Genomic DNA, 16,493 nt, shown 5'->3' on the forward strand with positions numbered 1-16,493 from the left:
CTGAATATCCTCCAACGGTACTACTGCTGAATCGTCCACCAGACACTTCCGCAGCTGCGAAACATGGAAGGTGCTGTGGATCTGACTGAGCTCGACTGGCAGATCCAGCCTATACGCCACCTTGCCCACCCGGGCTGCAACCCTGAACGGCCCGATGAACCTTGGGCCCAACTTGCCCCGCTTCCTGAATCGAATGACACCTTCAGGAGGACCATATCCCCGACTTGGAACTCCAAGTCGGATCGACGTCTATCGGCGTAGCTTTTCTGCCGACTCTGTGCAGTCTGAAGTCTGCTCCGAACCTGTTGGATTTTCTCGGTCGTCTCTAGCACCACCTCGGTGCTTCCCATGACTCTCTGGCCAACCTCCCCCCAACATATCGGGGTTCTGCACTTCCGCCCATAAAACATCTCGAACGGGGGTCGGTCAATACTCGCGTGATAGCTGTTGTTGTAGGAGAACTCAGCCAAAGGAAGATAGGTATCCCAGCTACCACCGAAATCCAGAACACACGCCCGCAACATGTCCTCCAAAGTCTGGATGGTCCGCTCACTCTGACCATCTGTCTGCAGGTGAAAGGCGGTGCTGAAATGCAGACGAGTGCCCAACTCGTCATGAAATTTCTTCCAGAATCTGGAAGTAAAACGCACATCCCTGTTCGAGATTACCGATACTGGCACCCCATGCCGTGCCACAATCTCTCTGATATAGATGTCGGCCAATTTTTCGGCCGATATGCTCTCCTGAATCGGAATAAAGTGAGCACTCTTGGTCAATCTATCCACGATGACCCAAATCGAATCCACTCCCCGTGCGGTTCTGGGAAGCTTTGTGATAAAATCCATCGTGATATCTTCCCATTTCCACAGTGGAATGTCCAACGGCTGCATCCTGCCATGCGGCCTCTGATGTTCGGCCTTGACCTTCCTGCAGGTCAAGCACCGCTCGACGTACCATGCAACATCCCGCTTCATACAAGGCCACCAATAATCCGGACGAAGATCCCTATACATCTTCGTCGCCCCGGGATGAATAGAAAATCGGGACTTGTGCGCCTCCTCCATCAAAATCTGACGCACGCCACCGTGATACGGCACCCACACCCTACGGTGTAATGTCAAAAGTCCTCTGCCATCATAATCAAAGGAGGAAACCTGACCCACTACACGCTCGTTCTTCCGATGCTCCTCCTTGATAGCCTCCTGTTGAGCCTCCCGAATCTGCTCCAACAGGGGAGTCACTACAGTCACCCGAAACAGACATCCCTGATCGGCACCGTCTTGCGGCTAAGTGCATCGACCACCACATTGGCCTTCCCCGGGTGGTAAAGGATCTCGCAATCATAATCCTTCACCACGTCCAACCACCGCCGCTGCCTCATATTCAGATTCGGCTGGTCCATGAGGTACCTCAAACTCTTGTGGTCCGTGTAGATGGTACACCGAACCCCATAGAGGTAATGCCGCCAAATCTTGAGGGCAAAGACCACCGCCCCCAACTCCAAATCGTGCGTCGGGTAATTTGCCTCGTGAGGCTTGAGCTGCCGCGAAGCGTAAGCAATGACATGCCCCCTCTGCATCAGAACTGCGCCCAACCCCGAAATGGACGCATCGCAGTAAACCACAAAATCCTCTACGCCCTCAGGCAGGGCTAGGATCGGTGCCTCACACAATTTCTGTCTCAGCATCTCAAACGCAGCCTGCTGCTCGGGTCCCCACCGAAAGACCACGGCTTTCTTCGTCAGTCGTGTCAGGGGTACGGCTATCTTGGAGAAATCCTGGATAAATCTCCGATAGTAGCCTGCCAATCCCAGGAAGCTCCGAATCTCGGATGGAGACTTCGGGACCTCCCATCTCATCACGGCCTCGACCTTGGCCGGATCAACCAGAATCCCTTTCTGGTTGACGAGGTGTCCAAGAAATTGCACCTCGCGCAACCAAAACTCACACTTGGAGAACTTGGCATACAAGCTCTCCCTCCTCAAGGTCTCCAGTACCTCCCTCAGATGCTCCTCGTGTTCCTCCCGAGTCTTGGAATAGACCAAGATATCATCGATAAAGACTATCACAGACCGATCCAGCATCGGTCTACACACGCGGTTCATGAGGTCCATGAACGCGGCAGGAGCATTGGTGAGCCCAAACGGCATCACCACGAACTCGTAATGACCATAGCGCGTCCGAAACGCAGTCTTCTGCATATCCTCCTCCCTGACCCTCATCTGATGATACCCCGAACGCAAGTCAATCTTGGAGAACCAAGATGCTCCCTGAAGCTGGTCAAATAGGTCGTCAATCCTTGGAAGCGGGTATCGGTTCTTCACCGTTACCTTGTTCAGCTCCCGATAATCTATACACATCCGATGCGACCCGTCCTTCTTTCTTACGAACAGAATCGGGGCTCCCCAGGGTGAACTGCTTGGCCGAATAAATCCCTTGTCCAGCAGCTCCTGCAGCTGCGTAGACAACTCCTGCATCTCGGGAGGGGCCAACCGATATGGTGCTTTGGCTATCGGAGCCGCACCGGGAATGAGGTCAATCCTGAACTCCACCTGTCGCTCCGGAGGTATCCCAGGTAGTTCCTTCGGTAAAACATCAGCAAAATCTCGAACCACCGGGACCTCGCTCACGGTCGCCTTACCCGCCTCCCGGGTATCCATCACATACGCGACATAACCCGCGCATCCCTGCTGAAGGTAGCGCCTAGCCCTCGCTGCTGAACATACAGTGGGTCCACACTGCGGCCGCTCTCCATGAATCACTAACTCTCCCCCGCTTGGGGTCCTGACTCGCACTAGCTGCTGTGCGCAATCTATCACTGCCCCATTAGGGCTCAACCAATCCATACCAATAATCACCTTGTTCCCACGCAATGGAATGGGAACCAAGTCTACCAGGTAACGCTCCTCAAACAGTCGCAGAACACAATCTCGAAACACCATCGATGCTCGCACCGATCGATCGTCAGCAATCTCTACCTCTAACGGGCAATCTAGCTCGCCTGAAGTCTCATGAAATCTCTTGCTAAGAGCAAGAGAAACGAACGATCGGGATGCACCCGAGTCGAACAATACCTGAACCGGGATGCCGTTCACATGGAACGATCCTAATACACATGTATACACACGGAGTACATATCAATATCATAACAACGTAAAATAAAAGATAGAAGGAAGGAATCATACCCGTCACCACATCGGGCGCGGCGCGTGCCTCCTCGGCAGTCAACTGAAATGCCCGACTCCTCACCACTGGAGCCTCTGCCTTGCCCTGACGGCCATTCGTGATCCGCAGGGTCGCTGGAGCTGGCGCCTTCACTGGCGCTGAAACTGTCAACATGGGGCAATTGGCCTTCTTGTGGCCCCTCTGGTTGCAGTGGAAACACAGCAACTCTGATGTCTGAATAACTATCGCAGGAGCAGTGCAATCCCTGCTGATATGCCCAAACTTGCCGCACTTGTAGCAGCCTAACGATCCCATCCTGTACGCCCCCTCGTGCGGCCTGCCGCACCTCCTGCAGCGGCTCGGTCCCGACTGGCCTTTTGGCCTCCCATCTGATCCCTTGGGCTTCTTCCCCGAAGCCCCTGATGCCTGACCATCCTTAAGTTTCCGCTTCCGGATGTGCTCCAAATCTATCTCTCTCTCCCTAGCCCTGGCAATCATGGAGTCCAGGGTAGGGCAAGCCGAAAAGCTAACATGCTCTCGAATGTCAGCTCGTAGCATATCATGGTAACGAGTCCTCCTCATATCCTCGTCACCTGCATACTGGGGCACCAATAAAGCCCTCTCCCGAAACTTGGCGGTGATCTCCGCCACGGTCTCTGTCGTCTGCCTCATGTCTAGAAACTCCCTGGCCAGCTGCTGAAGCTCGACCGCTGGCGCAAACTCTGCCCTGAACCTAGTCACAAAGTCCGACCAGGTCATTGCCTCGATAGCCGAGGCTCCCAACGAGTCACCCACTGACTCCCACGAATCTCGGGCCCGGTCCCGCAAACACCCTGCTGCGTACCTCACCTTCGACCCCTCGGGGCAGAAGCTGGTCAACTGGGCGGACTCGATATCCGTAATCCACCGCCTGGCGACAATGGGGTCCTTCACCCCATGGAAATCCGGCGCACCACTGCCCCTGAAGTCCTTGAAGGACAGTGTGCGAGATCCCGACTGGCTAGAGGCCAAGTCGCTCCTGAATGCCCGTAGGCGATCCTCCATCAACTCCACGATCCCTTCCTTGATCGACCCAAAGATGATGGGGGTCGACTCAAGGATGCCCCTAGTGATCTCCGACGTGATGAATTCACGTAGCCTCTCCTCAATCGGCTCGGTGCCAGATCCCGAACCTGACCCCTCTCCTGACCCGCCATCTGTCAGTCTCGGTCGAAGTACCACCATTCTGCAAAACATTATAATAATCATTAGTGGTACTGCTACTTTCTGAGGGATCTCAACTACTTACAGGTTCCTTGGTCTCGTCTTGGCCTTCCTCGGCTCGGGTACGGATCCTCTGCTTTCAGTAGTACGGGCCCATACTACCTTCCGCATCTATCCGTACCTTCTCCGAGGAATTCCTCGACTCCACCAACTCCCCTTTACTACTGCTACTCTCTGTTATTCTCATCCTAGGCTTGCCCTAGGGAAAACTCAAGTTCAACACAACTGGTCCTCAGCTGCTGTAGGTCTCCTCATAATGCCAGTTAGCCACCACCTAAACACCATCACATGTGATGAGGATTAGATAGTCCTTCAAGTAAAAGATCCGTCCCTACAACGGTTGGACTCAAACAAGAGCTGCGCAATAGGGCCAGTTCCAACACTTTGGGATTATTCAACCCTGATTACATGTGGTGTGACGTGTTTACCTAGTGGCTCACTCCCATTACTCAGAATCCCACCAAGCACGAAGCAAGCAGCATTCGGATAAGGAAAAACAGACTCAAGCCAAAACTGTTCTTAGAACAAGAAACGACACTTAACATAGGATGCTAAGCTCATACTATCAGGCATAACCTAAACAGGCTATCCTACTGCTGTCTACTCAATTCTAGCATACCATATTCATAAAGCTGTAACAAATAAGCAGGCACATAAGGCATCACTCCTAGATCCTTAGCCTATTCTAGCATGCAGTTCTACGTAAGCTGATAGACATAACATAAACTTGTATGGGTACTATGGGGAATACTTACTTGAGCTCGGCCGGTCGCGCACGTCACACACTTTACTCTTTCTTGTGACTCTTTTCCGGGTTTTAAAGAACAATTTCTTTTGAAAAAAATCTTTCAATCCCTCGATTTGAGTCCAAACACTCCCGAAGGCGTGTCCGAATCCCTCAAACCAGGGCTCTGATACCAACTTGTAACGACCCAATTTTTACGTCCGAAAATTTCATTTTTAAGGTATTACTTTTAGAAAACATTAATAAATAAAAACATTGTTTGTTCACACCATAACACATCGCAACCATGTTCTAAAAAGTCAAACCATACATCCCATCAAAATATCAGAGTACAATCCCAGTAAATCTCATAAATGCGAAAACCGAAGAGTGTGTGTATGATGTGCCGCTACCGCGCCGGCTCCTTCCCCTTCGATGCAGAGGTACCTGAAAACAAAACTGTAAACGTAAGCACAAAGCTTAGTGAGTTCCCCCAACGTACCGCATACCACACAAACACATAACATACGTACTGCCAGGCTATTCTGGGGTGCCTGACTACCCGGTACGGCCATTCTGGGGTGCCGACCTACCCATACGGCCATTCTGGGGTGCCGTCTTACCCGTGTCAAGCCATTCTGGGGTGCTGACTACCCATGTCAAGCCATTCTGGGGTGCTGACTACCCATCGGTCTTAACAACCGATCCTCGGGGACTATTTCACCCCCTACTACTACGATCACATATAACATAACAAGCCAGCATGCAAACATATCATCACATACTGTCAGACGTATCTGGGGTGTCTGACTACCCTTCGGTCCTAACAACCAAACTCTACTACTTATCACATACAACATATCATGCTAGCATATAACATATCGGGTAGTAGCAAACTTAGATGATATCACAAAGACAATCATCTATCATACATCTCCTACTGGTGGGTCGGCATTGTGGCCTTAGACCCACTGCTACTGGAAGGTAACTCACCTCAACGTAGCTGCTGAACTGATCGGGAACTAACTGACTGCTGCTGCTCCGGGAGTCCTCCGGCTGCAATTCCCACAACATACTCAATCAAACACTGCTAACTGTCCTTTAGGTAAAATGACCATTTTACCCCCGGTCTAGCTCTAAGCCAAAGCTAGAGTCAATTTTCAGTTGACCCGACTCGCCGAGTCCCTAGCAAACTATTGTCCTGGGTCCCTGGTTCTACTCGTCGAGTCGGGCTTTGACTCGACGAGTTCACCTTCTAACTGTCATTCAACTCCTTCATCCTACTCGCCGAGTTGTATGAACAACTCGTCGAGTTCATCTTCATCCGATGAACACTTTATGCTAAGACTCGCCGAGTTGTATGAACAACTCGTCGAGTCTGTTCTTGATCTATGAAGATTGCCTTGGACTCGCCGAGTCAGGGCATTGACTCGCCGAGTCCTAACATGGGTGAGTTCAGCTCCCAACTCACCGAGTCACCCCCTGTGACTCATGGCTCAACTCGACACATGAAGAAGGGACCAAATCGGTGACTCGCGACCAGACTCGCCGAGTCGTCGCCATGCATCCACTAAATACACAGATTTACTCGATTTCAATCCATGCCATTCATAGATCTGGACTTCTAGGACACAAATCACACGTAAAGTTTCCAACTTTACGTGTGGATATTCACTAATGTGGATTTTAGGGAGCAAAATGCCTCAAAAGGGTAGATCTAGGATGAACAAGCCACATGGGGCCATAAAGCTCACAGATCTGAGCTCCTGGAGCTCAATCTTGCCTAGATCTAAAGGTTAATCCACTTATTACGAGTCATTAAGCACAAACAAGCTTGGAGAATTGCTCAAGAGTGTCCCAAATGACATCCTAAGCATAGAAACAGGGGAAAACGAGATATACCTCAAGGAAGATGCTGAAATGACACAAAGATGGCTGATCTCCTTCTCCTCTCCTTGATCTACTCCTCTTTCTCCTCAAAACCTTCAAGAACACACCAAGAACACCTCAATCTCTCAAGGAAACAAGGGAAAACGATGATGGGGAAGTTCTGGGGGTGAATGGGGACGAGTTGGGGCGGAATGAGGGTTTAAATAGGGTGCAAACCCTTGAAACTTAGGGTTTCATCCAGCAGCGGTGACTCGCCGAGTCCAGGATGTGGACTCGCCGAGTCGCCTACTTAAAATGTGTCCTGAGTCTCGTCCCTACTCGGCGAGTCGGACCCTATGACTCGCCGAGTCCAAGGCTAAATTAGGGAAATGCTCAAATGAAATTCACATACCGGAAACCAGGTGCTACATAGAGTTTCATCTATTGAATGATAACTAGACTTTCCACCTCATTAAACTCACCATTATGGATACTTTAAAAGAAAAAAAAATGTTTTTTGTTTTTTTTGTTATATATATATATATATATATATATATATATATATATATATATATATATATATATATATATATATATATATATATATATATATATATATATGATGAATTTATGATTAAAACAAAGAGGTTATAGATGAGTGTTTTTGTTTTGTTTTGTTTTTTTGTTTTTTTTTCTTGTTTTTGTAATAAAACATAAAAAGTAAAACCTAAAAAGTTCGTCAATTCAAATGATTTAATGAAATTTAGCCAATGTCCTTGATTTTGTCAATCAAACACAATTTTTGCTGGAATTTAAATTCTAATCCCTCCAAGTTCCTTTGAGCACAATGAACTAAACACATTTAAAATAAATTGACCTTCTTTATTGAGGTATTTACTCTTATAAATCAGTATCCTTTTTCTCTTGTCTCTAATGTTTTTCAAAAGTCGTAACGTGTTATTAAAGCACAATTCTTACTGTAAATTATTTTTGTTTATATAGTACATACACATAACTTCCACGACATTATGCTAGGTTTCAACCCTCGGTTATTAGCATTATTAAACAAAGCACTTCAAAATTTCTCTTTAAATTATATCAAATAGCATAGCAATGCTTTGCAACAACGGACATATCCTTGACGCCTAAAAGTAACCCGACAACTATCTAAAATAAGTATGGAATTAAAGCTTTGACATCCTTCCCAAACTTACCACCAAACTTTGAAACGTACCATTTTCGTGTCGCATAGCTTCGCCCCATCAACAGGAACATTGTGCCTAGAGTGAAACAAAACGTACACCCCGTCTGACAAATGCAACAGACTCCTATGAACTCGACAATTTCAAACATATAGTGTGGGCATATAACCACATCGAACAATCCTCCTTTTGGGATTTTATACTCTCTATCACCTTTCTTTCTTAGACTCGAAAGAATGTAATGATGGTAAAAGTTTCCAGTTATCCCAATAAAAAACATGACAAGTCCGATGTATTTGAGATCTAAAGCAGGCTCAGGACATTCTTGAGATAAATATTGGGCGTAAATCATTGTAGCAGTTGACACACCGTAGCTTAAACCGATGGTTATGGCATCCTTTAGCATCATAGACCCGGTAAACTTGTGAACGAATAGGACCTATACAACAAGCATGCAGTATGAAAACATTTGAACTGAAGTTTATAATTAAAGAAGAATAACTTTGCATGCGTACGTACCTCAAGGATCCTCTTGAAGAAATGAATGGTGAGTACAGATATGACCATAAGGAATCGGGAATCTTGATGGGGAAAAAAGGTAAAAGAGGCAAGACCCACGAGGAATGATGGTGTATAGAACACCAGCATCCCGATTCTACTAGGCAGCTTAAGCTTCTCCATGGCTTTTGGCTTGTTTGAACCAGTGTCGTTATCACAAAACTTGGCGTACTGCTTGTTTTTGCCTATCATTTCCATGTAACCGGAAGCAATGAGAGCTAGCAAGTTGAAAATAGACATTGCATTGGCGAACAGGGAAGGTGGTGATGGGAATGAGAACAATGAGATCACCATTTTAATTCTTGATCTCTTTGATGATATAGTTAAGTGGTGTTTTTCAACTTTCAAGTATGTTAGTATGTGTATATATAGGAGACAGAAAATGAATTGTAGGCAAAATGAGACAAACTTGAATTAAAAACCGAAGACATGAATTCAATATTCCAGTTATATTTAGAAGAAAAAGTCGTGGGCTATTCACTAAAAATAACAATAATAAAAGGATATATCATAGATCAGCTTTCACTCTCATTACGAAAACCGTTACATTGTCTTTAATTTTGGATCATAATCATAATTCATGGGGTCAAGGGCTGCTGTTCTTGTTGAATTCAACTATTGTTGGTGTCTTCTTCGCTCTTGACGCATTCAATTTTATAAATTAGTTTATCTTTGGCCCGCTTCACATCCCATTTCATTTTCTCGGCATTTAATGTTACAAATTTCATTTTCTCGGCATTTAATGTTACAAATTTAATTTTGAAGAAATTAGTTTTGCATTAAATTTTGATATATAAGTTTGAGGGTTTGACATTTGCCACTTTTTTTTTTGATCGTCAGGTAATAATAATATTGGGCCGGGTGTGGAGATTTTAAGAGCTTTTAAAAAACCTCCGAAAAAAAAAATGTTCGGAAATGAGTTTTTCATTTTCATTTAAAGGAAATTGACTTTGTAGGTTAATAAAATATCAATTTTACAATATTTAGTCGATGTTGTTCAAGAAATACTATTTTTTGTCCATGAATTACCATTATATTTAATTTGTTGTTCAAGAAATACCATTTTGATTAGCTACTGTACGTTTATGTTTACGTGTTCAAAAAACACTATTAAATTCAAATTAATTTGATGTTCAAGAAATACAATTAAACAATATTTTAATGCATAATTTACTATTAAACTAAATTTTGTACACATTTCGTCATTTTCATATTTTCCATCAATTATCAATTATTCAATCATTTTCTCCGAACAAACCATTTACTTGTTTATTTTTTTTTTAAAAACATTGCAAAAGCACTGTCTCCATCTCCCATCTCCTAAAAACACCATCACATCCTTTATTACCATTGATATCTCTTCTATCGTCACTCACATCTTTCCCTAATCCTCACTCTAAAAACCACCCTACTTCCACATCCCTCTCTCCACCCTACTTCCACATCCCTCTCTCGCCTTTTTATGCTTGAATAATTTGCAACCAGTAATCACATCCTTTAAAGGATGCAATTTTATTGTTTGAATCTGATTCTGAATTTTTTTGAGGTTTGATCCGATGCTTAGGTTTGAATGTATGTTTGAATCGATTTTGCTGTTGGTTGAAGCTGATTTTAGATTAGTTAATTGGTGGTGGTGAATGGTGGATATGAGTTGTGGTGGTGAATGGTGATGATGGGAGGTGGTGCTTGTTGTTGTGGTGGGTGGTGTCAGTGGGAACTGAACGGTTGTAAGAGTGATGCTTTTGACCGGAGAAGATGAGCGAGACATAATTAAATGGTAAATTGTATACAAAAAAGTTTAACGTTAAATCATATACAAAAAAAAGAGAAAGAATTAAGCTATACTAGTTCCCGATCATATTTAATTTACAAGCAAAGTCAAACTCAACAAATTAATTTACCTAAAACCAAATCAAATCTACTAGGAAACCGTTATCTAAGCTCAAATGTTGCATCTTGAACTAGAAAATGAAGCGGCAATGCAAGCCATAGTTACCTCATCAAACGACTAAGATCATCTGTGATTTTCCATGAGCAATGTGTAAGAAATTAGGCACAACAAGTTTGTAAGAAGATAATATTAGCAAGAGGCAGACAATTAATTCTAAAGATAATGACTAATCAAAGCTTGAAGAGTAAAAACATAGATGATTCATCAATAGGATCAATATAATGATACAAATTCTTTGAAAACAAATTAGAATTTAAGCTATATGGAATCACCAAGAAAGTGATATTAGAATTTAGGATAATGACTTGAAAGGATAACTAACTTCTAGGTTTAGTCATTAAACTATTTTCCTTGCTTGAATTAACCATGCATTTTTTTTGAGATTGTTTAAAAATTACCATTATGACCCCTATATTACCGATCATAATGGAAAATTTTAAACAATTTCAGAAAGTTCATGGGTAAATCAAGCACAAAATGTAGTTCATAACCAAATATATACAAAAGTAGAAGTTAGTTCTCTTTCAAGTCATTATCCCTAGAATTTAAATATTGATCGTATGAAGTTAACTTCACATTTATTGATTTTGAATAGGAAAATCAAGAAGGTTGAAACAGTTCGTTCTCTAGCTGATGATATTCATAACCAGTCTGAAGTAATTAACAAATCTAGCTATAATTCTAAAAGATAAATTAAGAAAATATAAAGAAATCATCATATTTAAATCCATATTATATTAAGAGAAAGAATCAAACAGAAGATATAAAGGTATAAGAACACTTCAATTACATTTTTGATTGAGAAATATAAAGGTATAAGAACACTTAAATTACAATTCACTGTGAAACGTTTAAGACTCTTGAAGCACATTATTCGGTGTTAATTATGAAATGTGATATTATTAGTATTTGATGTAGATAAACTATTCAAAACAAATGGTGATTGATCTAAGTTTCTATCACTCGACACACCCAACAAAATCTCAGTCATTGATGCATCAGCTGAGAATCCCTTACCAACCATTTCATCAACAAACTCGATTGCCCTCTTCCCAGTATTATTGCAAATAAGACCTTGAATGAATACATTATATGTGCATCCATCTGGGGAATAGTAGCCACTTTCTACCATTTCCTGAAACAACATGATTGCTTCATCTTCAAGACCATCCTTAAAAAGTCCATCAATTAAGATATTGAATATACGGTGTTTGGTTTTATTCCATTGCTTTCAAGACCATGAAAGACATTTTTTGCAGATTCGAGTTCCCTGGCTTTGCACAACCTGTTGATCAGAATGCCATAAACCACAACATCAAGATCCAATTTCAACTCTTTCATCTCTCGAAACAAATTCATTGCTTTCTTATGATAATTATCTTTAAACAAACCACCTAACAAGATTGAGTATGTGACAATATCTGGGTGTTGGCCACATGATTGCATTTTCTTCAGGAAGTGCAGCGCGATAGAAGGCTGTCGGGAAAGACAAAACCCATGGATCAAAGTGGTGTATGTGATGGTATTAGCAATCAGGCCTCTTTGACACATTTTATCGAACACCTTTAGTGCATCATTTGTCCTCTTTTTCTTACAATAGCCATTGATCAAAATGTTATATGTATGCACATTTGGATTACATTCGTTGTTAATCATTGAATCAACTACCTTCTCCGCTTCGTGTAACCTACCTTGTAAGCAATACCCGTCAACCAAAGTGCTGTAAGTGATTACATCTGGCTTCACTGTTTTCTAGATCATAAGCTCGACCATTTTGGCAGCCTTTTCGACGTCCCCTTCTTTACAAAGTGAATCCACCAAGATAGTATACGTTTGAACATCTGGATTTGGTATCTTTTCGAATATCCCCATGCCCTCTTTCCACTTGTTTGTATTACATAAAACACAGATCATTGAGTTGCACATGCCCACATTTGGTTTTGAAGTTCCATGCATCAACTTCTCAAAGAGTCTAAAAGCTTCGGTGACCATTCCATCCTTGCAAAGACTATCAATGATCATGTTATATACAACATCACCGACTTCCATTCTTATGTTCTTCATTTTCTTGACCAATTGAATTGCAACATTAGTGTTCCCCATTTTACATAACCCATTGATTATTGTTCCACAACTAATTGAGTTGGGATGAATCCCTTGTTCCAGCATGTTTTTAAACAACTTCACAGCCAAACCCATCTGGTTATAACCAATCAGACCCTTGATCAAAGTAGTAAACAGGGCTACATCGACTTCATAACCAAGTTTCAATACTCGACCCAAGACTGAGAAACCCAAATCGACACGATTGAGATGACAGTAACAGTTGATCAAAACACTCAAGTTATGAACATTAGGGTCAAGGATTTCCAGGAATTCCATTTTTTCAATCACAGATATTGCAGCCTCGTAATGTTTCATTCTCGCAATGGCTGCCACTACCTGGGTAAAGTACGATAAAGAAGGCACGAGTTGCATCTAAATCATTTCATGGAACAGAATATTTGCATCATCAACGCTTTTGAACCCTATTCTGCACTGATTTCTAACGAATTTGTTGAATCGGGCTCGACGTTTTAAAACACTTGAGGGCTTATTGTCGATGATGGCGGGAGAATTAGCAAAAGCTCTTGAACTGTTTTGACGAACGAAAAGATTCGAGTAAAGCGATTTCTGAGAAACTATAGATTTCGCCATTCTCGTGTTATGAGATAAGTCCACCATTTGCTTATGTCTATGCTTTTCGGTAAATTTCGTTTTTAGTCCTAACACTTTGTTAATATTATCTATGACCCTTTAAAGTGTAACAATTTTAAGTTGGGTTGATTTGTGGAATTTCTTATGTTTACTTTCATATTCTTTTTTTTAGATGATTGAAAATCAACTGTGTGCATAACTCCTATATTCTTTTTAGTAGCTTCAAAAGAAAAATTGTGTTCCTAAGCCTATATTCTCCTTGGTGAAAGATATAAGTTTTATAAGTTGTATAATATAATTTTTGGTACAATAGATTTAATAACGTAACTCAAAATCCGAAATTTCAATAAGTTAGAAATATTTGTAGAAGTGCACCTAAATTTTAGGTGTATTAAGTTTATAACATATGTTTGCTCATAACTAAATAATATGTGAACATTCTAACTACAACCACTTTTAAAAGGCATACGGAATTAAAGCCTTGACACCACTCCCAAATTTCTCCCCAAACTTCAAAAGGTACCATTCCAGTGTAGCATAACTCCTTCCTGTCAAGTAAAACATCGTACCGAGAGTGAAAGCGAGAGCATACGTTGTTTGAGCAATGCAAGAGACTCCAATGAACTCTATGATCTCAAACAGATAGTGTGGGCATATAACTAAATCAAATAATCCTCCTTTCGGGATTTTATACTCTCTATTGTCCTTTGTTCTTAGATTCGAAAGAATGTGATGATGATAAAAGTTTCCAACTATTCCAATTATGAACAACACAATTCCAACGTATTTTAAGTCTATTGTAGGCTTGTTATGTTCTTGAGATAGGTATTGAGCATAAATCATTGTCCCGGTGGAGATGGTGTAGCTTGAACATATAGTAATCGCAGTTTCAAGTGCCATGGAACCACTATATTTGTGAACAAATAGGACCTTTAAACAAAAAAGATAAAAATTAAATCAAAACATTGTAAATTTGTGATGAACTATTTTTCATAATATAAATTCACTTTAACACAATGAACACAAGAAAATAACAAATTTTAGCATCATTTTTTTTCCATCCTAATCACACATTTAAATATCATATTAAAGAGCATATCTTCAATATTTATATGATATAATAACAGATTATGGTTATTATACGATTTTATTATAACATAACAATCATATATAATATATATAGTTAATTATTACTTATTTTCTAATAATATTTTATGTTTGGAAAACTTATTAAAATAAAAGTGATAATTTATAATGTATTTCAACAATTTGAAGTATTATATTAAATGATGGATCCATTTTAAACTCGAAAATGATTTTTGTATCGACATATTATACACTATAACATCAAATTATGGTACGCTGCTATTCATGAACATTAATAAATTGGTGTTTGACATAATTGAAAAAAAGAAAATTTGGTCATCAAGCATTTAGCTTGGTATAAAAACAGATTAGATGCACAAAACAAGCATTGAAAAAAGCATGAATTTGAATGGTTCAAATCATTGATTTATGTGGTTGAAGTTAAAGAAAGAGACAAAAAGATTGCACCTCAAGTACCCTCTTCAAGAAATGGATGGTGAGAACCAAGATAAGCATTATGAATCGAAGATCTTGATTGCCAAAAATGGCAAAAGAGGCAAGACCCACAAGGAACGCAGGTGTATAGAGCAAAAGCATCCCGTCTCTACTACCCAACATAGTCTCCTGAACCTTGTCTTTCTTTAAAGCCGCGGCATTGAAGAACTTGGAATACTGCATGTGTTTGCCTTTTGTTTCCATGTATCCACCATTTGCTAGCGACAAACAACTTAATATTGACATAATTGTGACAAAGAAGGAAGAAGGTGGTGGATATAAGAGCGTTTGGAACAGCAAAATCGTCATTTTTTTTCACTTCCTAAATTTGAATCTCAGTTTGATAATACTACTATTGTGTTTTATATCATGTGTTTGTGCCAAACTTTAAGGTTTGAGTTTAAAGGGGTGTGTGAAATGAGTGGCTGCAACATTGTGTACGTGTATGCAAAATTCTCAGGATTTTAACGTGAAATAAGGGGACTCTTATGGAGTAGTGGTGAACACTTTTATAATGTTAAACTTATAAAGAAACAAACATATGTAAAAGCGACATTATGAAGAAAATATATGTAAAAGCGACATAAATAGAGGGGTGTGTTTATATGCCAATTTTGAGGTACACATCAGCTAAGAAAGAGTGAACCCAAATAAGCAGCGTGGCAAGAACTAAAGAGTGTAAAGTTTGTAAGACATGTACAAAAAAAGTGAATGTCACATTTATTTGTCTTGGCATTTGGTGGAATCACTTCAACCACACGAAAAATAGTGAATGCCAAACTTTATGTTTTCAGACATACTTCATTTATAAATAATGTTATTTTTAGCAAGTTTGGCCAAAAATCACAATTCGGAATTATGTTCTTTACATTTTTTATTATGTTCTAATTTTATTTATTTATTTTACAAATAGTCCAAATAAATTGTAAAAGTCTCTAAATACTAAATATGGCCATATGGGGATCCTCAAAATTGAAACTCAAATGATGAAGTTTGGGTCTTATAGTTGGGCCAAAATGGCAAAGCCGGTTTGCATCACTCGTATGTGTAATCTCGTCCCAGATTCCCAAGTTAGGTAGGTATTTTATGCTACAAAAACTGTAGATACTATGATATACATTGATAAATAAAGTGTGAATGATAGTGATTTTTTTTGTGAACTCTTTATTTTTTAGAAAAAAGCAAACCAAATATTTATAGTTTGAAAATTTCATGCTCTAAAAGATGATTATATTAAGATTCTTCATTGTTTAGTGTGCAGCTTCGAATCAAAACTACATATAAAACTATATATGAGGTTTGAAAGTGTTTAAAACCAACAACCACACCTTAAAAGTTTTAAAACACATTATGCATAGCGATTAGGTCTGCACGGTTTTTATTAATTTTATACAATGTAAAAATTTATAATTTTCATGTTATAAAAATTGTATATATTTTGATATCAAAAAAATCAAACACATCACTTATTGGTTAGACCGGAA

The 16,493-nt window shown here is 40.8% G+C and overlaps 2 protein-coding genes and 1 pseudogene across 3 annotated transcripts; all 3 read right to left on the reverse strand.

Annotated features, from left to right (window-relative positions):
- Positions 1–8,094: 8,094 nt before the first annotated feature.
- On the reverse strand, positions 8,095–9,204 carry LOC145029309 (uncharacterized). The gene is made up of 2 exons (XM_078977886.1): positions 8,742–9,204; positions 8,095–8,661 (listed from the first exon to the last, which is right to left on the reverse strand). The coding sequence occupies exons 1-2, from the start codon at positions 9,072–9,074 to the stop codon at positions 8,188–8,190; spliced, it is 807 nt and encodes a 268-aa protein (XP_078834012.1). The 5' UTR covers positions 9,075–9,204; the 3' UTR covers positions 8,095–8,187.
- Positions 9,205–11,912: 2,708 nt separating this feature from the next.
- LOC145032611 (uncharacterized) lies at positions 11,913–13,682 on the reverse strand (annotated as a pseudogene). The gene is made up of 2 exons (XR_013677174.1): positions 12,126–13,682; positions 11,913–12,016 (listed from the first exon to the last, which is right to left on the reverse strand). The product of XR_013677174.1 is annotated as an uncharacterized LOC145032611 (transcript).
- An 87-nt stretch (positions 13,683–13,769) lies between these two features.
- Positions 13,770–15,503, reverse strand: LOC145032612 (uncharacterized). Its single transcript, XM_078981483.1, has 2 exons — positions 14,983–15,503; positions 13,770–14,358 (listed from the first exon to the last, which is right to left on the reverse strand). The coding sequence occupies exons 1-2, from the start codon at positions 15,316–15,318 to the stop codon at positions 13,885–13,887; spliced, it is 810 nt and encodes a 269-aa protein (XP_078837609.1). The 5' UTR covers positions 15,319–15,503; the 3' UTR covers positions 13,770–13,884.
- Positions 15,504–16,493: the final 990 nt, after the last annotated feature.

The sequence above is a fragment of the Lactuca saligna genome, chromosome 2, assembly GCF_052625555.1.
Source record: "Lactuca saligna cultivar CGN05327 chromosome 2, ASM5262555v1, whole genome shotgun sequence".
Lineage (NCBI taxonomy): Eukaryota > Viridiplantae > Streptophyta > Magnoliopsida > Asterales > Asteraceae > Lactuca > Lactuca saligna.